The sequence below is a fragment of the Xyrauchen texanus genome, chromosome 33 (assembly GCF_025860055.1).
Source record: "Xyrauchen texanus isolate HMW12.3.18 chromosome 33, RBS_HiC_50CHRs, whole genome shotgun sequence".
NCBI lineage: Eukaryota > Metazoa > Chordata > Actinopteri > Cypriniformes > Catostomidae > Xyrauchen > Xyrauchen texanus.
In genome coordinates this window covers 14,364,073-14,390,177 of record NC_068308.1, presented here as the reverse complement: position 1 = coordinate 14,390,177, position 26,105 = coordinate 14,364,073, and the positions used below count along the sequence as shown (strand labels likewise).

General features: G+C 37.8%; 1 protein-coding gene across 2 annotated transcripts in view; it reads left to right on the top strand.

Annotated features, from left to right (window-relative positions):
* Positions 1-26,105, top strand: part of usp22 (ubiquitin specific peptidase 22) — a 47,032-nt gene that overhangs the window by 13,614 nt on the left and 7,313 nt on the right. Inside the window, exons 2-8 of one of the 2 annotated variants that reach the window (XM_052103372.1) lie at positions 6,851-6,983; positions 15,239-15,352; positions 17,459-17,560; positions 21,185-21,351; positions 21,444-21,591; positions 23,770-23,872; positions 25,914-26,072. In XM_052103372.1, the coding sequence (XP_051959332.1) occupies positions 6,851-6,983; positions 15,239-15,352; positions 17,459-17,560; positions 21,185-21,351; positions 21,444-21,591; positions 23,770-23,872; positions 25,914-26,072 (926 nt within the window). Of the gene's footprint in view, positions 1-6,850; positions 6,984-15,238; positions 15,353-17,458; positions 17,561-21,184; positions 21,352-21,443; positions 21,592-23,766; positions 23,873-25,913; positions 26,073-26,105 lie in introns of both variants that reach the window. The other variant, XM_052103371.1, reaches the window with a different exon arrangement.

Here is a 26,105-nt window from a genome sequence, read left to right as displayed (position 1 = left end):
TTTTGTTAATGCTAGTTAATAAAAATGCAATTGTTCATGTTAGTTCATAGTGCATTAACTAATGTTAACATATACATCTTTTGGTTTTAAAAATGTATTACTATATGTTGAAATTAACCAACAATAATAAATACTTAAAGTATTTGTTGGTCATTGTTTGTGTTAACTAATGTCAGTATTTCCCACAGAATTTTGTAAGACTGTGGTGGGTGGACCTCGGACCCTCTAGGGGGATCTGGGGGCATGCTTCCCCAGAAGAAAATGTTGTACATTTTAAAGTTAAATGCATCAATCTGGTGCATTTTGAGAGCAAAATTGAGGCTAGATCTATGAAGAACTTTGTACTCTTGTAGTAATTTAATCAAACACATTGGTTGAATAAATATGATTGGCGATGACACAGCAAAAATGTCACACCCCCAAAGCATAAACAAGACGTTAAAAACACCGTTCACAAATGGTCAAAACACAAAATCGACTAGCGCATACATTTGAGCCAGGGCTCGGCATTAAGCATATGATAATTGGTTATTCACTTGTCCAAGTAAAATAGTTACAGGTGAAACTCGAAAAATTAGAATATCGGGCAAAAGTTCATTAATTTCAGTAATTCAATTTAAAAGGTGAAACTAATATATTATATAGACTCATTACAACCAAAGTAAGATATTTCAAGCCTTTATTTGATATAACTTTGATGATTATGGCTTACAGCTTATGAAAACCCCAAATTCAGAATCTCAGAAAATTAGAATATTGTGAAAAGGTTCAGTATTGTAGGCTCAAAGTGTCACACTCTAATCAGCTAAACACCTGCAAAGGGTTCCTGAGCCTTTAAATGGTCTCTCAGTCTGGTTCAGTTGAATTCACAATCATGGGGAAGACTGCTGACCTGACAGTTGTGCAGAAAACCATCATTGACACCCTCCACAAGGAGGGAAAGCCTCAAAAGGTAATTGCAAAAGAAGTTGGATGTTCTCAAAGTGCTGTATCAAAGCACATTAATAGAAAGTTAAGTGGAAGGGAAAAGTGTGGAAGAAAAAGGTGCACAAGCAGCAGGGATGACCGTAGCCTGGAGAGGATTGTCAGGAAAAGGCCATTCAAATGTGTGGGGGAGCTTCACAAGGAGTGGACTGAGGCTGGAGTTACTGCATCAAGAGCCACCACACACTATGGGGCATTGCCAAGAGAAAGATGAGAGACATGAGACCAAACAATGCAGAAGAGCTGAAGGCCGCTATTGAAGCATCTTGGTCTTCCATAACACCTCAGCAGTGCCACAGGCTGATAGCATCCATGCCACGCCGCATTGAGGCAGTAATTAATGCAAAAGGGGCCCAAACCAAGTACTGAGTACATATGCATGATTATACTTTTCAGAGGGCCGACATTTCTGTATTTAAAATCCTTTTTTTTATTGATTTCATGTAATATTCTAATTTTCTGAGATTCTGAATTTGGGGTTTTCATAAGCTGTAAGCCATAATCATCAGAATTATATCAAATAAAGGCTTGAAATATCTTACTTTGCTTGTAATGAGTCTATATAATATATTAGTTTCACCTTTTAAGTTGAATTACTGAAATTAATGAACTTTTGCACGATATTCTAATTTTTCGAGTTTCACCTGTACACTCCCAGAGAGAGAAAAAAGGACATTTAAGTTACATGTTCAAGTAACATGTCAAAGTTTATGTTGTATATTGTTAATTATGGTTGGAAGAATGGTTTCAAGTTCTTAAGGATTCAAGATTAGTAAACATTAAGTAATAAAATAACAAAAAACCAGCAATGAATAGAAATAGATTAAAAGTAATAGAACAAAATGCAAATTAAGAAAATTCAGTGCTACTTTTAACAGCTTCAAAGGTTTTTTATTTATCCCCTTTTCTTCCTAATTCTGGAATGCCGAATTCCCACTACTTACTTAGGTCTTCATGGTGGTGCGGTTACTTGCCTCAATCCGGTGGCGGAGGTCAAGTCAGTTGCCTCCACTTCTGAGTCAATCCGCACATCTTATCTCGAGGCTTGTTGTGCATGACACCGTGGAGACTCGCAGCATGTGGAGGCTCATGCTACTCCGCAATCCACGCACAACTTACCATGTGCCCCATTGAGAGCGAGAGCCACTTAATCGTGACCACGAGGAGGTTACCCCACGTGACTATCCTCCCTAGCAACCGAGCCAATTTTGTTGCTTATGTCGAGACCTGAATTGAGTCACTCAGCACACCCTGTATTCAAACTCGTGACTCCAGGAGTGGTAGCCAGCGTCTTTATTAATTATAATACATTAATAATTTTTAAAGCTACTAAAGTTACCCAGTCAAGAGCAGTGAGGGTTTTCTCGTTTTCTTGTGATGGTTGTTTATTATTGTTATGATGCACTAGACAGCAGAAGGTCTGTTAGCTTTAACATTTTAGTACAAATCCACTTTTTTCTCTGCAGTTTACATTCACTTTAGACATCACACTCTGTGTTACATTTACATTATATTCATGAAATATGAAAAAAAAAAAAAACATTTTAAAACTCTCTTCAGCCTTTCAGCTAAAGAAGAAAGGACCTTGTATAATGAAACATTTGAAGGATCAAAAAGATGCATATGATTCTAAATTCATTCCCTTTAAAGCACTTCTGTAACACATTCACCACCTTCAATACATTTCACAATAATATCTGTCCTCAACTTTTTTTCTGAAACTATGCACAATCAATTTTTGCAGAGAACTAGTTTATTATAGTTCTGTGCATTAAAGAAAAGTTTTTTTTTAAGCTGAATTAAGTAACTTTGTGTTAAAATACTTTCATCCCAGCTTGATATGGAGTAGGGATGGGCATTTTGGTAATTTTGTCTACTGGAGTACTCTGACTAATTATTCGTTGAGTCCTCGAGGGGCAATGACATGTACATAACTGTGTATATATAATAACATGTCTGACAAATGTTTTTGGCTGCTGCATTGCATCTTGATGTTCAGGTGTATTGTCTGTTTATTAATATAGGCTGTTATAAAATAATTTGTTACATAAATGTTCGGTTGCATAATCAAAATATATTGCATTATATTTTGTCATTATGTGAAGATTCGATGCCCAGCTCAATGAAAGAATGTGCACAACGTGCGTCTGTCTGTTCCTTAGGTTATAAAAGGTTATAACCATTTAGTTTTTAATATGCTCTTTCTAGCTGTTTGAAACACTCGCAGAGCCACACGCCTGGTGGGTGTGCGTGTCTCCCCAAGTGTTCGCTCCTGTGGGGAAAGACACGATGCTCTGTATTGTTGATGCTGTGATGATTCAGGAAGTGTTCCATTCAGTCGGAGTTTCAACCTTTCAACTAGGGAAAGGGCAACGCAATGACACTATGTCAGACTTCTAACTTGGAAACTCGTGTGGAAGTCTTCAACTCCCATTTCGTCAAGATTTAGGTGCGTGTTATTTCACACAAACATGTCAGCGCCCAGGGCAGGGAGGTTTACAGTCTGCGACAAACATTCACTTTTATTTAATAATATCCATTAACGAGTCGAAGTTATTACATTAAATGCTAAAAAAAACTTGTTTGGTGAAAGTTTTGCAGAGACAGGTGTTCAAAACACGGTTACTCTCTCTTTTGATGATCATAATGATAGCATTGCAGAGTCGTATATGGCGATAAATTCATGACTGAAGTCTTTAAACATATGTATGGTGAATTGCTTTAAAAATAAATGCATTGTATTATCAGTGCTTGCATTTAAATGTGTTGAAATTACAGTGCTTGCATTTTGGGAGGTTGAAGTTTAACAGTTGTATTTTTAAGCTTGTGAAAGTTTTCCGAAAGAAATATTCCAACTAATTTCATTACAAATTTAAAAATAAATCTTCACCTTCCAAAGTTTGTTTACAAAATGTTCAGTTAATTTGAAAATACCATCTAGATTTTGAGGTAAAATTCAGTCCGTTCTATTTCGCTTAAAAATAAATTTGCTTCCTCATTCGGTGGTTAAAATTCAGTTGGATATTCATACTTCCACAACTAGGAACTGCAAGAAAAGCAGCAGAGTACAGATGCACAATCTCAACCTGGTGCTATTCGTTCTCATCTGGTAGGTGGTGCAGTGCGATTGGGTGTTGACTGCTGAAGACCAAAGCTACAGGTAGAGAGAACAGCCGTGTATGTTTTGATGAGTTTGTTTTTCTATTTGAAAAGAAATTAGCAGAAACGAGAATTTTTATAAAATAATATATAACAATACAAATAATAAATGAATAAATGAAAAATTTATTGGGCTTAAACAATAAACAATAGGCCTACCTTTGCATGAGTTGGAAGTAGATACTATCTGAATATTAATTTCTAAAGGAATGATGATGTTATACTTTATCTAAGGGGAAATTGTCTATCTTGGTGCGTATTCCCACATTCCTTTTCTTTACAAACTCTCATCTTACTCTCTGACACCAAAAGGTGCTGTCGCGCACACATTTTTATGCATTGATGGTCAGTTTGGCCACAAAGCGCAGATCTCCGCTTAATTGGTTAATGTTTGTACATTTACCATATGTTTGTGCTTCCACCACCCTATTGTGCACATGAAATATGGTTGCTAACACATTAACCTCTTTATACTGTTTACATAGTCTTCATAGACCCTAGAAGCTTGCACCCCGATGGTTGACCCATAGATGATAAATGAAACATTGCAAACACACATTTGATGAACAAAGCAGTGATTGTGTAAAAACAGTCGATTGTAGCCTTCAGCACAAAAATAATGACAAAATGGTGTAGTTAATTAGTTTGACTACTTAAGAAAATTACTTTGAACATTTCTCAGCGAGCTAAATACACCATACGGTCAGATTTCAGCACTTCACAATGGACAGCAAAGAAGCACTTAAAAGTGTGTTGCGCATTCGTGTTAAGTGCAGGTTTGGGAAACGCATGAGAAAAAGGAAAGAATGTTCACAACTTCGCATGTAGAGAACACTCTTAAGAGCCAAGACCCATAGTTATCAGAAAAGCACGTAGCCTTTGTTTCTCATGATCAATGCACTTGGTTGGAAGCGCTCTCCGTTTCAGTTTTAAGTTCTTAGAAGCAATGGCAGCTTAGAAAGAAATGGCATGCAAAGAAAATAGTGCAAAACAACAAACATAATTTAAGATAAATGTCAAGCGATATAAAGCTCTCGCTCCCTCATATACACATACTTTTTGTGCAGTGTAGGCGGTGCTCACGTCGTGATTTCAGGGGCGGCCATTGGCATATTTACAATGAAAAAGAACTCAATCCGGTGTCACATACATATTTGTGTTTACCAAATGTTTTTGTGAAACATCTTATGTGCTTAAGACTTTTGCACAGTAGTGTGTGTGTGTGTGTGTATATGTGTGTGTGTATGTATGTGTGTGTGTGTATATATATATATATATATATATATATATATATATATATATATATATATATATATATATATATACAGAGTACTGTGCAAAAGTCTTAAGCACATAAGATGTTTCACAAAAACATTTGTCTTAAGATGGTTATTTATATCTGCTACTTTATTGTGTCCATAGGAAATATACATTATATACTCCCAAACATTACTTTTGCAAATAGAATTGAATAGAAGAACAGGGAGCCCTGCTACAGATGCCATGGCCTTCACAGAGCCCCCCACTGAACATCGGGTCAGTCTGGGATTACACGAAAACACATAAGTAATTGAGACAGCCTAAATAACAATTCTCCAAGAAGCTTGGAACATCCTATCTGCCAACAATCAAGAAAAACATTCAGGTGTAAGCAGAAGAATTGGTGCTGTTTTGAAGGCAAAAGTGTTAACACCAAATATTGATTTAGCTCTTTTTCTGTTTACTGGACTTTGTATGATGTTAATTGATTCATGAAAACTGAATTTTTGTCATAATTTTTTTAAGAAAGCCTCACTTTGAGGAATGCCAGCATTGATGATACAATGCATTTATTTTTTCGTTTAGAGTAATTCACCATGCTTTTATGCTTCAAAGACTTTAGTCATGAATTTAGCTCAAGTCGTATATCAGTTTGGTTGCTATGAAACGTCTCTGACAATCAATGTACCCCTCAAAATCACAATGTAATCAATCTTAAAATTACAAATAAGCTCCCTCTTTGACACGTTTGTGTTAAGTTATCTGGTAATTGTGACTGAATTTCGAATTAAGTGAGAAGTCAAATCATGCATGATCACCATTGATCATGGCTCTCGCGATCAATCATTGCTGCCACACCCGAGTACTTGAGTACTCGTGCCCATCCATGATATGCAGACAGCTATAAGTAAGCCACTCAGAGGATAATTTTCTTGAAAACTGTAAACTGTGCTGCTGTCTGTGGTTTGTTTTAAGTGACCCATTTAAATCTGCCCCAACAACATGACTCAAAAAATGGTTTGATTTGGTGGTGGGACTATGTCTTTTTTTACACCAACGGCAAGTGGGGCTGTATTCAGAAAGTTGTTTTAAAAAAAATATATATTTTTGCAGTTCCATTCATTCAGCTTTTCCAATTACAAACTTCAGCTTTAAGCACAATTATTTGTTAAATCTGTAATTTACCCTGTTGAGGAGATGAGCTTATTAACTTTTCTGATCTGTTTCTGTCTGATAAACATGACTCTACACCAGCCTAATTTTACAGGCCATACTTGAGACCAACTATTTGACTAGTTGTTCAGACAACCAACTGACTAAACTATTGTGAAAATGTGTAGTTTTGCACATTCCTTGTTTGAATGTCAATATTTTGTAATGTGACTCACCTTAAAAGAGTTGGGGCAATGCAACTAAACAACTATTGTTTCCTCTGTCACTTTCCTAGGCGAAGTCCTGTATATGTCACATGTGTGGAGCACACTTAAATCGTCTTCACTCCTGTCTCCATTGTGTGTTCTTCGGCTGTTTCAGCAAGAAACACATCCATGAGCATGCCAAAAACAAGAGACACAACCTAGGTAAGAAGCACAAGGCCATACTTCAACATGAACAAATCCAGCTTAATCTTATTCTTACACATACCTACTCCTAAGCATCTAAGGGAAAACACCCACATGGATAGACATAATTAGCAAAAAAAATTTAAAAATATAATACACAAGCACGACTCTTCAAAAGACATCCACACCATGTGCAAAACACATGATCACGTCTATTACGAAAACACAAAGCCAAAGTAATGTAACACAAAGCGATTCATTCAAGGCTTGGTAGGATGGTGAACACAATCTATTCAAGGTGAGAAATAAATTGAGCAGGTTTGAACTTGTCATGTTATGAGCATTGAATCTTTTCAAATAAGGGAGAAGCCAATAAAACTCCAAAACCTAGTGTTGTGGATCGACCTACCCCTCCCTCTCATCTCGTTGCCCTGTATCTGAGGGCCATCCTTCAGCCAGGCTCACAACAGGATTGGGCAGGAGAGAGGAGAAGTGCAATTTAATAAGCCTTGTTTGGTAATATGGCCTCATCAATGCTGCCATTAAAACGCAGAGGGCACCTCTCCTCTGGGATATGGCTTCCATCTCCATCTGTGCACACACTGGCATCCTAGCAAGTCCAGGAGCAGAGCGTACTGGGTACTGGCTGAATTAAATGTGTAGCGGACCCGCTCCCTCAGAACCCGGGTAAGGGTGAGATGAGTCACCAGGGAGTACCGCATCTGTCAAGGCCAACGGTCAAAGAAGCCAGGCTGCCATGGCAAGACATGCCACCACAAAAGCAGCCACCCCCATGCCACGGACTGCAGACCATGGAGGGGAGCACCCAACTCCTCACTCCCTTTGGACACTCCTCATTCTGCACGGAGCCATTTCATCGCGAGTATGCCAGATTCCACTTTTATTTTGAACATTTTACTCATTAACACTTTAATTCCCCCTTTGGACATTTTATGTAGATGTTTATAAAAAATAAATTACTCACCATTCCAAGGCCTGATGCCACACCCACTGTGTCTGTCTCTTGCTCAATCCATTACACCAAGTTTAAATTACTTAAATGACTACAAACACCAATGGTTTACTTTCCATAATGGTTTCCACAACAAGCCAAGTTAGAAAAATATGACCTCAAGAGGTTTTGAGGGCTATGGTGGTGGGGAAGTTTGTCAGTGAATAACAGCATGACTTTTGGTATGTTCATCACACAAAGCTATCGTATGACTTCATAGGATATAGTATATATTTTGTTGTATGCATTACTTTTATATTTTTATGGGTATGGAATGGCATGGGGCTGAGTAAATACAAAATTAAGTGAATTATTTCTTTAATATGTGCTTTCGGAAGTATGGCTGTACAGGGAAAATCTGTACAAGCCCTTAAACACTGCCGCAACCAAATGGGAAAAGTGGAACAATAAGACTGAAATGGAGGAAAAAGCATATAAGGTGGAGAAAGAAGAGGTAGAAGCGCATGGGACACTTGCTGCCTGAGAATGGGACACTTGCTGCCTGAGAATGGGACACTTGCTGCCTGAACGCCGGATGCTGCCTCGTTCGCTAAACTGATGTTGTGTAATGGTTGTGCGATCACTGAAGGCAACGTGGGATTGCGCGCCACACTTTCGGCCTACCGGCTGCATCGCATATTGTCCAAAAGCTGAGTGTACTGTCCAATCCAGATATTTGCCTTTGTTTGCCACCCTCTAAACTCGAGCCAAAGTCTCCCAAAACCATTCTCCCTGCCATTACTGGTCAGCAGCTCATCGTTTGCGCATGCACACACATACTCTTCATTCACACTCACACATTCCCACACTTACATTCCCACATCTTGTGCAAGCATTCCCTTTTCATTTGCTTTTATTTTTGAGTATGATACAATATTTGAATGAACCATTTTTACCGTATTTTTTCTCTTTTTTTCTTGCGGCAACTTGAGAAAAGTGGACATTTGAATCTGCTGTTGTGAATCACCTGTACATGAACTGAACACATCAATAAGCAGTATTCTTAAATTATAATTTTTTTCATTTTCTATTGTTTTTGGCTATTGTTGTTGAAAGACAATAAATTAAATTGCTTAAACTGAAAACATTGTTTTTGCATTGTTATTCTTAAAACTAAATAATTTTGATTACTGAATCCTTTTTGTTGTGAATGTATTCAAACAAACACAAGCCGCATATTCATACTTTCTATGGTTAAGTCCTGTTCTTGTTTGTTAAAGAAAAATAAAATGTATTATTTTTAACTCATTTTGTTACTGGTGACTTTAAGAGCTATTTGGGTCAAAAATAATTTGACAGGCATAAAACTGTCTGGCACTCAAACTCCGTAATTATGTTATTATACATTTTTATTGAATCATTTCTGTAATTTAATTTGGGGGCTGCCATGTTACAAAAGCCATAAACATGCAGTTCTGATCTCACTTTGAAGCAAGAGGCAGTAAATGCAAAAAATTGGCCATGGATGGGGTGTCTTGGATATTTCCCAGCTCCTTAGTGCAGCAGTGCCATGTAATTATCCCCTCTGTTTTAATGAGGAGGGGTGCCACCCTCCAACAACAAACAAATAAGAAATGCAAACAGAGGGGTATGTAGGTAATTATAGTGTTGAAGGGGATAATAGTCCCTGACATTATGTGTGACCTTGCAGTGTTTCTTTCTAGCGATGGCTTATAGTTCATCACCCACCTTTTTCATAGAGATAATATGGAAATACCTGAAACCTGAATTTAACAACTTCCTTCTAAGTTGGGTGGAGCTTACATACTTAAATGGATAGTTCAACCAAAAATGAAAATTCTCTCATAATTTACTCACCCTCATGTGTATGACTTCTGCTGAAAACAAACAAAAGATTTTTAGAAGAATATTTCAGCACTGTAGGTCAGGCCTTTGAAGCTCCAAAAAGGAGGTAAAGTCAGCGTAACAAGCATGCATGTCTGATCAAGCATACATGTCTTCTGAAGTGATCCAATCAGTTTTGAGTGAGATCAGACCAAAATATAACTCCTTTTTCACTGTATATCTTGCCATTGCTGTCTGTTGGCACGATCTTGATTTCAAGCTCTATTACACTTCCTAGTGCTTGATGCATGCGCAGAGTGCTAGATGGCGCTGTAAGATGCATGCGCAGAGTGCTAGATGGCGCTATAAGAAGTGTAATTGAGCTTGAGATCATATTTGTGCCTAGAGTCTGCAATAGCAACACTGAAATCGAAAGTAAATGGTAAATGGTCTGCACTTATATTGCACCTTTTTAACCTTTGCGGTATTCAAAGCGCTTTACACTGCATCTCGTTCGCCCATTCACACACACATTCACACACCAAATGATGGCAGAGCTGCCATGCAAGGCGCTAGCCTACCATTGGGAGCAACTTGGGGTTCAGTGTCTTGCCCAAGGACACTTCGGAATGTGGAGTCGTGTGGGCCGGGAACCGAACCACCAACCCAATTAGTGGACAACCCACTAAACCACCTGAGCCACAGCCGCATATGGTATGCTCTTATGTACTTGTAGCTTGAATCCATCCATATGTTTTTATAATGAAACTTTTGTTCTCAAAAACATTTGAACATTTATAATTATGCTTTATATGTTCTTGGGTGAATAATGGGGGTGTTCTTCTGTAATAGACAACGTTGGCTTAAAACTCAAAGTAGTGCAAGCGCTCTCTTTCTTTAAAAAAAATTAAAAATCCATAAACCTTCGTCACAGATGGACCGAGCAGTGATTAGAGAAGCTAAAATTGACACTCCGTGTGAGATTTGGAAAAGAGGAAATGGCTAGACTGATATAGTGTGTTGTTAGAGGGCTTGAATTTGTTGCACTATCACATGTTTGTTGTTGTAATTTTGTTCAAATCCTGGTCTCTTGCAGCTGATGCATTGTAATTTGTTGCATTCCAGGTGATGATTTATCACTAGTCATGTCCAAGGTGTCATGGGATTTCATCAGTATCACTGTTACCGAGAGGCAAAACCGATATTTCAAGTCTTGCTGCATTTCCAGGTGGCGCTGCAGCATCACTGTCTTAACACAGAGCTCAACTCCATTTTCCTGTGTGTGTTGAGTTCCCCTCGGAGTTTGATTGAACATTTAATTAGGTTAGCCCTGTACATGAGCTATCTGTGAATGAGCACACTGCTCCCGAGGAGGAAAACTGTGATTATTTTCTAAAGACGAACAACGAGTAATTAAGGCTGGATCAGCTAGCTTTACTTTCAGCCACTTTTTGTGCGTCTCTGTGGTTATTTATATTGCATTTTGTTTTCCATCGTTTATTTGCCATAGCTGTTTGGCCTGCGTATACTTGTCAGGCTTGAGCTCAGTGTTCTTTCCTCTTTTTCTTGTGCTGGTTACCATGGTTACCTGAAGGCCTGCTATGCTTTTGATTTATTCATCTTGTGCGTGCGTGCATCTCACAGCCCCACCTAATTTTTTTTATACAACTTCTCTATTTTCTGCTTGTCATCTAAATGCCGTTTAAATCATGTGCCAGCACAGGAAAGGCTTTTATTGGAAATTTAATCAGTCACATTGTTTCGATCTTGGACTGTTGTATTAAAGAAAGCCCCATTGAAGACCAGAGTTGACTAGTTCATTTTTAGCAACTGTTTAGTTACTATAATAAAGTGGCGCCTGCGGTAAAATTACTGTAACACACAGCCTCTCATGGCTGATTGCTTCTATAAAATGCCATCAACAGCAATATTATAAACCCCAATGTTCAATAAAAAGTTAAAGTTATTATTGATAGTAAATGGAATGGTTCTTCTGCTGACGGTTTACTGTTGCCAAAGCAACTCTGCACATTTAAATATAGAATGTAAAGAGATATAAAAATGTAAAAATTAAAGAGATTTTGCTTATATGTATATGTGTGTATATGTATCAGCATTTTACAACATCTTAGAATGTGGCTCATCCAATCAGAATTTAGAGTTGTAACTGTTTTATAAGTGGCATTTTCATGAAAATCAAATACATTTAATGGTGTTAAAGGTCAAGAGAAATGTAGTCTTATGACAATAATCAAGATATGACAATAATCTTTTTGAGATGTCCATTAATATTTCACAATCTAACATTCACAATCAAAATGCATTTAAAGGGGTCATGACATGAGAAACCAAGTTTGCCTTGATCTTTTGGTATATAAGAGGTCTTTGTATCATTAAAACGTCCTGCAAGTTTAATATTTTAAGACGTCCTCCCCATTCTAAACGAATCATTTATTTAATCAAGCTCAAAATACAGCTCGTTCTGGATTCATGGTTAGAAGTGACGTGACGGTTAGAAGTGACGTACCAGCGTTTGCATATGACCGCCTCCAGCACAAGATAACTACGCTTTAAGCGCCAAGACAACTCACGCTCATTTCAGTATCGCCGTGCGCCTCACAAGTGTTCAGTCGATGGACAGCGAGCTCTGACAGAGACTACTTGTGCACAGGAAAATTACGATGCCACACAGATGTGCTGTTCCTGGCTGTGGTCAAACAAAACCTCTGAATAAGCTGCCGAAAGATCCAGACGTCAGGGAAAAATGGATGCAGTTTATTTTTTGTGGACGTCCCAGTCACGGCAGTGTTAACTTAAGCGTTTGTTCTGTACATTTTAAGGATGACTGTTTTGAGAACAAATCTCAATATGATGCTGGCTTTGCCAGAAAACTGTTGCTCAAAGATAAGTCCGTGCCGAATATTCTGGGAACAACGACGACGCAAACTGTAAGTAATCTATTTTAAACTTTAAACTACTTTTTAAAGCGCAATTTCATTCATTATGAATAATCACAGTGTTTTTACTTAGTTTACTTGCATATTGTTCTGGCTGGGAGCGTCAATAATTGATACATAGGCACTGACGTTAGCCAATCATAACAGTGGGCGTTAACACTGAAGTCTTAAATGGAAAACGCCCCCAAAACAGACTGTTTGAATCAGAGGATGAGAAACAGGGTGGGAAAATGTCATAAATCACTAGATTTTAAAAGTTTTTCTTAAAAAAAAATATATTAATACTATAATTGCACCTAAGGGAACATAATAATACAATAAAAAAAACCCATGTCATGACCCCTTTAACTTTCATGTAACATATTTTCAAGTGAAACAGAATATTGAGTTGGAAATAATGTGGAATTGACTTTATCAGAATTATATTAGATGGTTTGGCTATGCTATTAGGGCTGGGGAAAAAATATAGATTTTCTGATTCATCACAATCCTGCTATTGATTCTTAAAATCCCAAGAACGATCTTTTACATTTAAAGTTTACTTGAGTTTTGGTTGTGTTAATTATTATATTATAGTGATTCCCTGTATGATTTTCAACATTAGCTTGGAGAGAATTCATTTTATTTGCAAGCAAATCTGACATATTAACCGAATACCCAAATTAATCGTAACCGAAACTAAATCCGAACCAAATCGGGACATCTGTATTTATACCCAGTCCTGGATATGATTGATGTTAGATTTCACCACTGATGCGGACATTGTTTCATCATCAGACAACAAAAATTACTTTTTGATTAAAGATGATCAAGACAAGAAGATATTTATTAAGAAAGTAAATGCTTTGATTGTATTTTGTTGTATATTAACAGATTTGATCTCTCTGAGCTAATCTTTTACCTCCTACTAGTTCACCACCACATAAAATAAGACTCGTGTTTCTTGCAACTGAATAGCCAGCCCTGCAATCATTACTATAATTTTGTAAAAAAAAAAAAAAAAACTGGCAGATGTGGTTGCCAGAAATTCACCGTTAAAAATACGATAACCACGTTTCAGGTTTTATGGGATGTATTTGATGCCTGTATATTTTGCGGTGCATTACCATTGTTTATATTATTAAATTATAAACTTGATATTCACTTTCCGAAACTGTAAAAATCTGCTTTTCACTTTATAATGTATTGTTAATTACAGAAGAGCACATAATTACATGAATTTCATCAATAATGGCTCTTCCAGGAGCAATGACCAATAAACATGTAGAGAAATTGCTCTGTGTCACTCACAAAAACACTAAAAACCATCAGGGTAACAAATGTGAAATTAAAATAATGCAGTAAACATAAACTAAATTACATCAAATATAACACAGAACACCCCAATGTAGATGAGTGATATTAAAAATATGAAGAAACATAACTATTCCCATAAAATAGTAATGAAATGAACTGAGTCATGCAGGTAATTCTGGGAACACCCAATTTATTGTTTTTACTGTAATTTTTAAAATAATGTACCATTAAAAAGTACCTGTACTTTCTTGTTAAACATAATATACATTTTTTACTGTTAATTATACAGAAAATCATACTTTTTTATTTATTATATTTTGTTTATAAAATTGTACCATAACACTACATGTTTTGTCTTTTATATATATATATATATATATATATATATATATATATATATATATATATATATATATATATATATAAAATACAATATATTTTAAGGTTATTACCTGTTAACCAATTCATTTTTTTTTTTTTTACTGTAGCATTTTTAGTCTTTTACTGTTAAAATTAAGAATTTCTTTTAAATTATAGTATTTCTGCTCAGAAAGCCACTAAAAGCTTCATAGTCCTAGCACCTGTCGGCGGGTTATGCCAGGCTGTGCATTAGTGTGTCACAAATAGGAGCAGGTCCAAGCTCCACCTGCAAATATTTAGTGTGTCTGTGAGAAACAAACCATCATCAGGTTGCCATGGGAACTGAAAAACAGGTTTTGCCACTGCAGGGTTAGGGAAATGGAAGGATACCTCCTGAATTAGCTTTGTGCATTGGGCTTTCCTACCTCATTAAAGAATGATAATTCACAATTAATATGCTTCATTCACAAATGTAGCATCAGTCAGAGCAATAAGGAGCTGGCAGGCCCACACATTACATTTATCAACAAGCACACCTGACCTCCAGGCTATTGCAGTGCTCATATTTATTCTACAATGAGATTGAGCCACCGTGACATTTTACAGAGGACACTATATTGAGGCACAAGCAGAGATGGGTATTTACTGTGGTGCACCCTAATTATTATACCATCACTTATTAAAAGGCGGCAGATTTGCTGCACCTAGTAATGCTTGGAATGTTTCCTTAATACCTCATCCATATTTACAGGGCATAAGTGTAGACATAGAATTTCTGTCAAGAAAAGGTACAAGCGTAAATTTCTCAAAGTTCTCTAATCGGTCCTTTTTTCCCTTTATTTTTCTCTCTCTGTCTCCTTCAGCTATAGACCTTTTGTACGGTGGAATATATTGCTTTGTGTGCCAAGACTACATATACGACAAAGACATGGAACAGATTGCCAAAGAAGAACAAAGAAAAGCGTGGAAATTGCAAGGTAGGTGTTTTTTATTCCACCTTCAAAATCCCTTACGTCGGCCTGCTCAATGTAGTTCAACTTCGCCTGTAGCTTGTGTGGCTGCTAATACAGAAAATTAACGTTTGAGCCTGTTGTGTTGCATGGAAGGACAAGAGTGTTTTATGTCATTGACAAGGGCACATATATCAATGTTTTCCTAAGCTTGCTATTATATTCCAAAACAAGATACATTTCCTGAAGGAAATACCAGTGACCAAAAGGTAGCAAAAGAATAGTGTTCTAGGCTTCAGATCTGTGTAAAAGAAATGCTGCATCAGAGCCACTGTTTCGTTGTCATGAAACCCAGCACGCATTTTGTTTTCAGTTGCATGTGCAGGAGAGTCAATTCAGTCACAGTTCAGAGTAAAGGCGACCTGTGAATTGTTAGATATATGGAACGAAGGAAAAAAATTCACAATTTAAAATGCAAATAATATAAGAAAGAAGACCAATGGCTATTCAATGTGCAAATAATATTACAGTTTACAGTTTGAACGCTGACCATGCTATCAAGGTGTACAGTGTCAAAAAAAACCCTTTGGAATTACTTGCATTTATATATAAATTTGTCTTAAAATCTGGTTTGATTTTCATCTAAGTTACAATAATGAACAAACACAATCTGTTTGAACAAATAACACCGTATTGTATTGATGTTGTACAAATTTAATACATAATTCAAACATTCACAGTGTAGGATGGAAAAAGTATGTGAACCCCTAATAATGAAACAGACTAATGATGTCAACAAATGCTAATTAGAGTTGGAAAACCTGGCATCCATGTAATGAAATGAGATTGGAGGTGTGGGTTAGAACTACTTTAACTTGTGAATAGCAAACTCAAAATGTTTGAGTGCTTTTTCTAAGAAGCATCTGCTTACGTAAACCATGCATCGCAAAAAAAAAGAGATCTCAGAAGACCTACGATTAAGAATTGTTGCTTTGCATAAAGCTGGACAGGGTTACAAAGTTATCTCATAGTGCTTAGATATTCATCTGTCCACAATAAGACCCTGGTGGAGGGAGCATCACGATTTGGGGCTGCTTCGGTGCTTGAACCACTTGTCATAAAGTTTATCAAGATATCCCACAGGATAATGTCAGGGTGGCTGTGCACCAGCTGAAGCTCTAGAAGTTGGGTGATGCAGCAGGACAATGACATTAAATATAGAAGTAAATTCAGTATAGAATGGCTTCAAAAAAGAAAATCCATCTTTTGGAGTGGCCCAGTTAGAGCCCAGACCTTAACCCAGTAGAGATGCTGTGGAATGACCTCGGGAGCCGTTCACACCAGACTTCCTTAGAATATGACTGAGCTGAAGCAGTTCTGGAAGGAAGAATGGTCCAGCGCGATGTGTAGGTCAAATCCTCTGCTACAGGAAATGTTTGGTTGCGGTTAATGCTGCCAAAGGAGGATCGACCAGTTATTAAATCCAAGGGGGCACTTTCTTTTTCCACAGCACTGTGAATGTTTTCTGGGATGTGTTCAGTAAAGGCATGAATGGTTATAATTCTTTTGTGTTTTTAGCTAAAGCACATTGTTTCTTGTGACTTTTATGAAGACCAATATTATGAGCAAATAATGCAGAAAACCAGCTATTTCCAAAGAGAGCTATTTCTTGCCACTGTATGTCAAAGGGAGATATTCAGACTTTAATCTTTAAGTATACAAAACACAAAAATAGACTGCATGCTAAAGGTTAGTTCAGACCGAAAGTGTTCGTGTCCTAAAAAAAAAAAGCTTGACTCAGTGCAACAAAAAGAACAGTTTGCTGGTGTTTAGAGAGGTCAAAGTTCTTGACACACAGCTGAAAAAAACGTGGTGCCCTTGCACGGGATGTAAAGTGAACATCAAATGAATGTTTACTTAAAAAAAACTATTGACAAACAGGACATACAGACGTAAAAATGCATTCATTGTGAACGGCCCCGAAGCAAAATTTTTATTGAATCTGTGTGTTCCTCTACAGTATGTATTTACTACTTTGCAGAAAGCACTTACCAAAATGTTTTAGAAATGTTAATATATTGCAAGCACTGTAAAAATAGATAAAATAAATGTGTCAATTTCATAAAACATCAGGTATTGGCGAGAAATATTCAATGTGGGAGCCCACGAAACGAGAACTGGAGTTGCTGCGACACAACCCCAAACGGAGGAAAATAACGGCAAACTGCACTATAGGTAAGCACTTTATTTCCCACAAGTTCTGTTTTTGAGTGATACGATTTGTTCTGTATACCTTTTGTGCTCTCTAATAGGACTTAGTACATAGCAATTCTTTTGATTAGGGGTCAGCCAAAATAAATCGCTATCTTACTGTGTCTGCATTTTTCGATGCCACAATCAGTTCAAAAGAGTTTTTTGCTGTCAAATGTCTAGAGACAGCAGATTGTATTGGAGCCAAGACTGCGATTTGTTTCTTGGCGCAAGTGCCGTCAATCTCAAACATTTTTCATCAATTTTTGTGTGTGTGTGTCTAAAGGAGATAGAATGAAAGTGTGTGCACACAAATAAGTAGAAAATGTGGATGTCGGCCATTAGAGAAATAATCCATGCTTTCCTCAGTGGTACCGTTTTCTCCCTTCTCTCATTTTCGCCTGTTTCTCCTCAGTCAGAGGCCCTGGCACTGGAGTAATGGTGTTAAATGTCTGCACCGCAGGCCCAGCGTAGGCACTAAACGCTAGCCTCTTTTGCACTCAGAGAAACACTAATACGATTAGGCATATGAAAGCATGAGCTTTCATTGATCATTTAGGACATAATGTGGCCCATGTATGATGAATTCAGTAGGCTATTGTGTGAGATGGATCGGACGGCTGTTGGTTTAGAGACACTTGCTTGACTGAGTCAGTTATAAGATTGGAGGAGGGGGTTGGGGGTTGTAAGCAGTGATACGCTGGCATTGATGTGTGTTGTATCAGGCATGTTTATGATGTTCAATCAGTCGTGTGAATAAATAATGTATTAGTACTTGAAAGAGTGGAGTACCGCAGGAGTCGCTGAAAGTAGCCGGAAGTGAGAAGTCTCTCTCGTACTTCTCTCCACCGATGGGGTGCAAAAGCCGGTGCCCAATCTGCAAGGCTCACACGGAATTTGATTTATGCATTTAGCTGTCAATAACATGGTGTTGCTCTCAGCTCTGTTAAACACATTTTTACTATGTTTAAATGTAAAAAAAAAAGGGCCATCCAAGCTGTTATCAGCGTCATGTCCAAAAGCCAGTGTCTGTATGGGCCAGGGGTGTGTTAGGGGCCATGGCATGGGTAACTCGCACATCTGTGAGGGCACCATTAATGCAGACTGATTGTATTGAATGTAAATAAAGTGGTGCAAAGCATAATTTGCTATTTTCCTGTGAAACATTTCAGCAGCACCTCTATTCTCAGTGCAAATTCAATCATTAAAAAAAAGGTCCCTCAATCCACAGCCCATGATTTGTGTGTCAGTAGATCAATATAATAATATTTACTTTCTCTATAATTTAACTGAGCCTACAGGAGTCCAAGTCCTGATGAGAACCAAGTTTTCCATGCCTATTTAAGAAGCGTGTCATTGTCATAAAAATATGACTGGCATTCATTAAGGATGGAGTTAATGTATTCTAATTCATTGCATACAGGCATCCCATTTACATGACCAATTTCTTATGAACAGGGTTTGAACTGTATAACTGCATGTGTTTGTTTGGACATTATTTGAAAAATAATGATATTTGCAGAATACAAGCCTGATTTAAGTCACCTTTAGAATGTCATGGACAGTTGGAACAGGAGTGAAATCTGTCAATAATTAGTCAATGATTCATGGTAGTTTTAATCCCTTCATTCTAAATTACTTGCCTATATTAAAGTTTTCCAATTGTTCTTGTATTGTTTAACAGTGGCATTTGTAATAAGGCCATAATCACAGGTAAGACCATGGATGGCTCCTCATTACTGTGGTTAGATAAATGTAGTAAAAATACAACAAGGACAGACAGAGATGTGGAAGTCCAGATGTACAACTAAACAAGAGTATAAGTACATCAGAGTCTCTAGTTTGAAAAATTGATGGCTCACATGTCCTCAGCTGACAGCTTCATTGAATTCTACCCGCTCAACACCAGTTTCTTGTACAACAATATAGAGAAGACTCAGGGGTGCAGGACTTATGGGAAGAATTGCAAAGAAAAAGCCACTTTTGAAACAGAAAAGCAAAAAGAAAATATTAGAGTGGGAAAAGAAACACAGACATTGGACAACAGATAATTGGAAAAGAGTGTTCTGGATCTTAACCACATTGAGGTTTTGTGGGATCAGCTACACTGTAAGGTGCGTGAGAACAAGCAAGCAAGTGCTACAGGAAGTGTAGGGTGAAATGTCACCGGAGTATCTGGACAAACTGACAGCTAGACTAACAAGGATCTGCAAAGTTGTCATTGCTGCACATGGAGGATTTGTTTTTTTTTTTGGATGGGAACTCTTTGAAGAAGTTTAAGAAGTGCTGTCCTTTTTTTTTTTTAATTGGAATAGTCATTTTTCACATTATTAATGTCCTGACAATACATTGCGATCAGTTGAATGCCACTTCGGTGAATAAAAGTACCAATTTCTTTACATAAGACATTTTGTACATTATTCCGCCCTTGTGTGTGTGTGTGTGTGTGTGTGTTGGGGGGTTGTATGTATTCATTCAAATTCTATAAATTCATTTTAATTAGACAGTATTTTTTTTATAAAATGTAATTAAACTTTAAAATAAATAAAATGAATAACCTGTATTTAATATGGCCTAGATATTCTCATTCAGCAGCATCTCCTGTCAGCATTTAATAAAACAATGTACAATTGCTCCAATACAGCAAATACAACTCTCCCTGAAGCAAGGAGTGGTCAGTCAGCTGCTCAATCACAACAAAGCTGGCTCCCTCATGATAATGCACATAACGTAGTGGATAGAAACATCTGGGGAATCCCATTTTCATTTGTAGAATTATAAGGAATGCTCTAAAACAATGCAAAATATTTGTTTGGAAACCCAGCTTATGATGCAGTATGGTTGTTTGTCGACATTGGCAGGTTATGTAGTAATAGTCTGTTACGTCACCATTTGGCACTCCAGTCAATAAAAACGCGGCCCAGTTCTGATAGTGACTAGCCAAGCACTGACTCCGACATAAGAAACAGCATTATATCTGTGGAAAATCTCCCTTTCTGTTTTCCTCTCTAGGTCCTCTCACCATTGCACAGGTGCTTTCAGCAGGGCTGCATGTTTTTTATCAGTTTTATCTCTCGCTTTCTCTCTGCTTTAACTCTCTTCCTCATCCCTCCCTTAACTAAACTGTAAAAAGCATGAGGAGCAGATGTCTGAGAGCTGTAGATTTGGAGCTGGGCCAGTTCAAGACGTTTAGCCTCCCTGTGAGATCACAGCCTTCTGTCTGCACAGACCAGGCCTCATCCCAAACCAAACGGGCCTCCTGTTACCCGTCAGACAGTAAGATAGGGAGGGGTAAAGGTGTCCCACTTCAACACAGCAGCGAAGTGACTTAAACTGACAGCACTAAAAGAGGAAGAGGCAGGCTCTGTTTGGTTGTACACACTAGGGGTCTATCTTCTGGAGTTATACTGGAGTTTGAGAAGAGGGTACATATGTATGTTGTGTAAATAAGTCCTTTTTAAGGCATTTTTTATTTATTTATTTATTTTTTAGGCACAAGCCCCACTTTAAAACTAGTCAGGTAGTAAGGATATTTTATGTACGGTATCCCATAAAAAAAATCCTTTAACATTTCTCTTTCGGTCTTCCTCTCTTTCTTGGCTCTTTCAGGTTTGAGGGGTTTGATAAACCTTGGGAACACGTGCTTTATGAACTGTATTGTTCAGGCTCTCACACACACTCCACTTCTGAGGGACTTCTTCCTGTCCGATAGGCACAAGTGTGAGATGCAGTCCAACTCTTGCCTAGTTTGTGAAATGTCTCAGCTTTTTCAGGAGGTGAGAGCTCTACACACTCACAATATATAGTGTGCTAAAATGTCTTTTATACATGTTAAACTTTTCTCTTTCTCTATCTGTCTCTCCTGAAGTTCTATTCGGGTCACCGATCTCCTCACATTCCCTTCCGGTTGCTTCACCTCGTGTGGACCCATGCACGACATCTCGCTGGCTATGAGCAACAGGACGCTCACGAGTTTCTCATTGCTGCTTTGGATGTGCTGCATAGACACTGCAAAGGTACTACAGCCAATCAGAGACCGTTGCGCTGAACATGCTTTAGCCAGTAAAAGGCAGCTGCTCTGAGCTTCCAGTCCTTCATCAAAGTTCCTACTTTCAAGGTTTGAAATCGTAATTGTAACGTGTTGTTACAAAGTGATTTTGGTTGCAATAAAATTATCTCTTTTTTTTTTCACCATGTATTTATTTTATTATTTTTGTTCTGCCACATAGAATGTGAAAGTATTTTTTTTTTTCCACAGAAGAATTTTACCTCATAATCTGACTAAATTAGCAGTATTTTATGTCTATGCTTATGCTTACCAAATTGATCAATACCAAATTAGGTCTTGCCAATGATTCGCCCCTTAGTTGGAAAGTTGGGGTGCAAATAAATTAGTCAGCCACATTGTGTTGCCTTTTGTTGGCGCTCATCTTGTAAATACTGTCATATCAACATAGCTCGAAGGCAGCATTACTACAGCCCATCAGAGACAGTGGCACTGAACATCCTACAGCCAATCAGAAGCAGCTGCTCTGAACTGGAGCCTTTTGCTTGTTAATTATATGAACCCTTTTCACATTTCTGGGTTTGGAATGCAGAAGTAAACTATAGCAGGGTGAACAGCTATATTGGTGAATGGTAGACCACAACAAATATTACTTTTGCATTCATATTTTCTCCAACAGCAAAAAAAGAATGCCACTTTTAAGTGTCCACAACTTTCCAAAATGGGGAAAAAATAGAGCTTGATTATTGTAGTCAGAAGAGAGAAAGATGCCAAATTTACTGCAACTCCCTTTGCAGCTATATTAGAACCACATTGCAGCAGTGGTAACTTTAACTTTTTCTGTAATTTTTGATGGTAGTATAACACAAAGTATAATGTTCAAAATTTATACTAAATTAAAAATGTAAATATAAAAATGCGCTGCGGAAATGCGTCATCACAGTCTGTGAAGAAGGTCCATTAGTTCCTTGGTTACTTTTCCAATGAAATGGGTGGGATAAAGCTGGGAAGATAATGATCTGCATACCCAAAGCTTGACCCTCGCAAGTGACCGATTTGGAACATTCTGCATAGGTAGCAACTCTTAACCATCAAACAAATCTTGCTCCTCACAAGAAGCGTACTCTACTCGCAATTGATTTTAATAGAGTTTAGTGTTAGCATGTTGCTAAGCTAACGATGATGTGCCAGAGACTATTTAGCAGAGACGGGCCAGTTCTATTAAGGATAATGAAGTAATGCAGATTGATCTGCATACAACAAGCTTGCTACATCCCCGACACAAGTTCTTGTGCATGTACATGTATGCATTTTTTCCAGATTGGATGGTTATTTTTTTTTTCAAAGCCTTACATAACCTGCAAAGTTTAAATCCCTAGTTTTAGAGCAGTGAATGTTTGACCGGTGAGTAGATGGCGTTTCACTGATGTTTGCATGGATTAGCATTTGCACAACGGGCCCAATGCGTTCATAAGCGTTTTTAGCTTCAAGTAGACAAATTAAGATGTTTTGGACCCCGTTTAGACCTGCTTTTAGTGCTGTCCTTTTTCAAAGGGATCACATAAAATGCTTCTTAATACTTGGTGTAAACAGATTAATAGATTCATGACTAAGAAGTTTAATGTAAAATGTTTGTGAGAATTTCATGGGCTTTCTATGTGAATATTTTAAAAGTATGTATGCGAGTCAAGAAGAGCTAGAATCGTGTGTCGCAACTGAACATACTGTACTTGAGTCAGGGTCAGAGTGTGGGTGGGAGATGGTAGCAAACAGACAGAGAAAGAGATGGAGAGGTACAGCTTGCTGTTAAAAGAATCAAATGGCTGTAGAAGAGGAAGTGAGGGGGAGGAAATAGATGGAGAGTTTGTAGACAGACCTCACTCTTGCTCTCCCTCCCTCCCTCCCCTCCTTCCCTTCATCCCTCCTTCCTCCTGCAGCGTGAAACAGAAAGGGAGGGGTGTTCCTGCAGCAATCCGAGCTTTGCTTTCTAATCAGACCTTCTCTCTCTCTCTCTCTCTCTCTCTCTCTCTCTCTCTCTCTCTCTCTCTCTCTCACTTCTCTCTCTTACCTCTCTCTCTCTCTCTCTCTGTGTGTGTGTGTGTGTGTGTGTGTGTGTGTGTGTGTGTGTGTGTGTGTGTGTGCGCGCGCGTCTGCGCGTTCATATGCTGCTCGCATGTCCACTAAGGAGATGATAATGGGAAAAAAGCCAACAACCCTAACCACTGCAACTGTATCATTGACCAAATCTTCACTGGAGGCCTGCAGTCTGACGTCACCTGCCAAGTCTGCCAGTAAGACCAACCACAATGATGTCTGTAAATGTTCCATGTTTGTCCTTGGCCAGTTGACCCTTGTTTTTTTCTGTGTGTGAATGGGTGTGTTTTAGCCACATTTGTGCCACATCAGAGATTGAGGTAGTCAGTTGCTTTACTCCAAAACCTGGTAAGGTACCATGCTATCTGCTGGCTTTTAAGCAGCATTTGTCTAGTAGTCTTTTAAGGCAGCATCCTAACTGAAATGGAACCTCACAAGTGACCGATTTGGGACAGTCTGCATAGGTAGCAACTCTTAAGCATCAAACAAATCTTGCTCCTCACAAGAAGCGAACAGGAGACTCGATTCGCAATTGATTTTAATAGTTTGGTGTTAGTATGTTGCTAAGCTAACGATGATGTGCCAGAGACTTTTTAGGCCGCTTCTATTAAAATTAATTGGAGAAATTGGAACGTCGGCAACGGATGTAGAAAGGAATTCCCGCCTTACAGTAATGTAGAGCCAATCACCTTGTAGAGACAGACAACACTTGTCAATCAACTTGAGATGGCATTAGCATCTTGTGTATGCACATTAACTATACAAGCCAAGTTTTTTGCGTAATCGGAGGTAAAGAAGTGCAATTTATGATACCAGTGTTGTCAGATTTTGACAACAGATTCTGCTGATTTGAAATGTTCTTTGATCGTAATCTTGACCAACCTTTTTGAAGAATTCGGATTTTCCCCATTCATGTATATAGGTGCTGCACTTTCATGACTGGAAATAGCTTCCCGGGAGCGTTCCAAAAGATGACTGCCAGAGGACTGACTTGCTAGAAAGACTTTGGCTTTACTCTAAGCATAAAAATACATGTTATACACAGTTGTTGGTTAAAGCCTAAATTTTTATTAGATTTAACTATTTTATCAATACTTTTCAGTATCGAATTAATTATATTGACAATTATTGCATTATAGTGTTTTTTATTTACCACAAAGGATATGTGCATTGTTCTCCTAGAATTTGACCAAAATAATTTATATTAAAGGAGTATTTTAGGTTCAATATGCTCAGTTAACAGCATTTGTGGCATAATTTTTACCACAAAAAAATATATATATATATTTACAATAAATTTGGGTTACAGTGATACACTTACAATGGAAGTGAATGGGGTAAATTTTTGGAATGTTTAAAGACAGAGACGTGAATCTTATATTTTACAAAAGCACTTGTATTATTAATTCTGTTTAAAACTAGTTTTTTATTTGAGCTGCTATGTTGTTTAAATGGTTGTTTTTATGGTTGTTTTAGGATTTTATGGTTGGCGGCATTACATCATCATGTTACATCAAATTTGATATAACTTAACACAGAAATTTTGCCAAATTATATTTTATCACACTAAAATCATGTTTCCACACATAATGTTTGTCTTCTGGCTATCCTTTTGAAACGGTGAGTATTTATAAGGTTTACAGATTTACCCCATTCACATCCATCGTAAGTGCCCCACTGTAACTCAGATTGTTGCTGTGTTTTGTTTTTAAGAAAGAGGGACACGTCAAAATGTAGTTTGTGGTAATCAACATTATACCACAAATGCTGTTGGTTGTGCCTAACTTGTATTGAACCTAAAATATTCTTTTAGATGGAATAGATTGTGGAACAGCCTTCATGTCGGGAGTGTGCCAATGATGCTTTAAAATGCTGCCTATAGGCAACTCGCTAGGTTTTGGTGCAGAGCCGATATCTGGATATCTTGTTTTATATACCTAACCCAGTTTGAATGCTATTGAATATCTTCAAGTGTAAAGATCCCGTTTCACAAGTTATTCATACTCTTTAGCACCATCTTGTGTTTAATAGATGTGTTGCATTCATCCATGCCCTCTGCTATATATACCTGAACTATTCCTCATGCTTCGAAGTCCTGCTGAGCCTTGATTAAGTTCATCTGCATATGTGAAGTCACTGTTTAAATTATAAAATTATTTAAGCGTTCTGTTCGGGTTTTATTGTAGGACTGATGAAAAATATGGTAATTTTTTTTTCTTCTGTTTTTCTTGTCTGCAGTGGAGTTTCCACGACAATAGACCCATTCTGGGACATTAGTTTGGATCTGCCAGGTTCCTCCACCCCCTTCTGGCCCCTCAGTCCGGCCAGTGACGGTAGTGTGGTGAATGGAGACAGCCACCCAACTGGAGCAAACACACTAACAGATTGCTTACGCAGGTACATGCACTCAATTCAAACTATAGGAGGTCC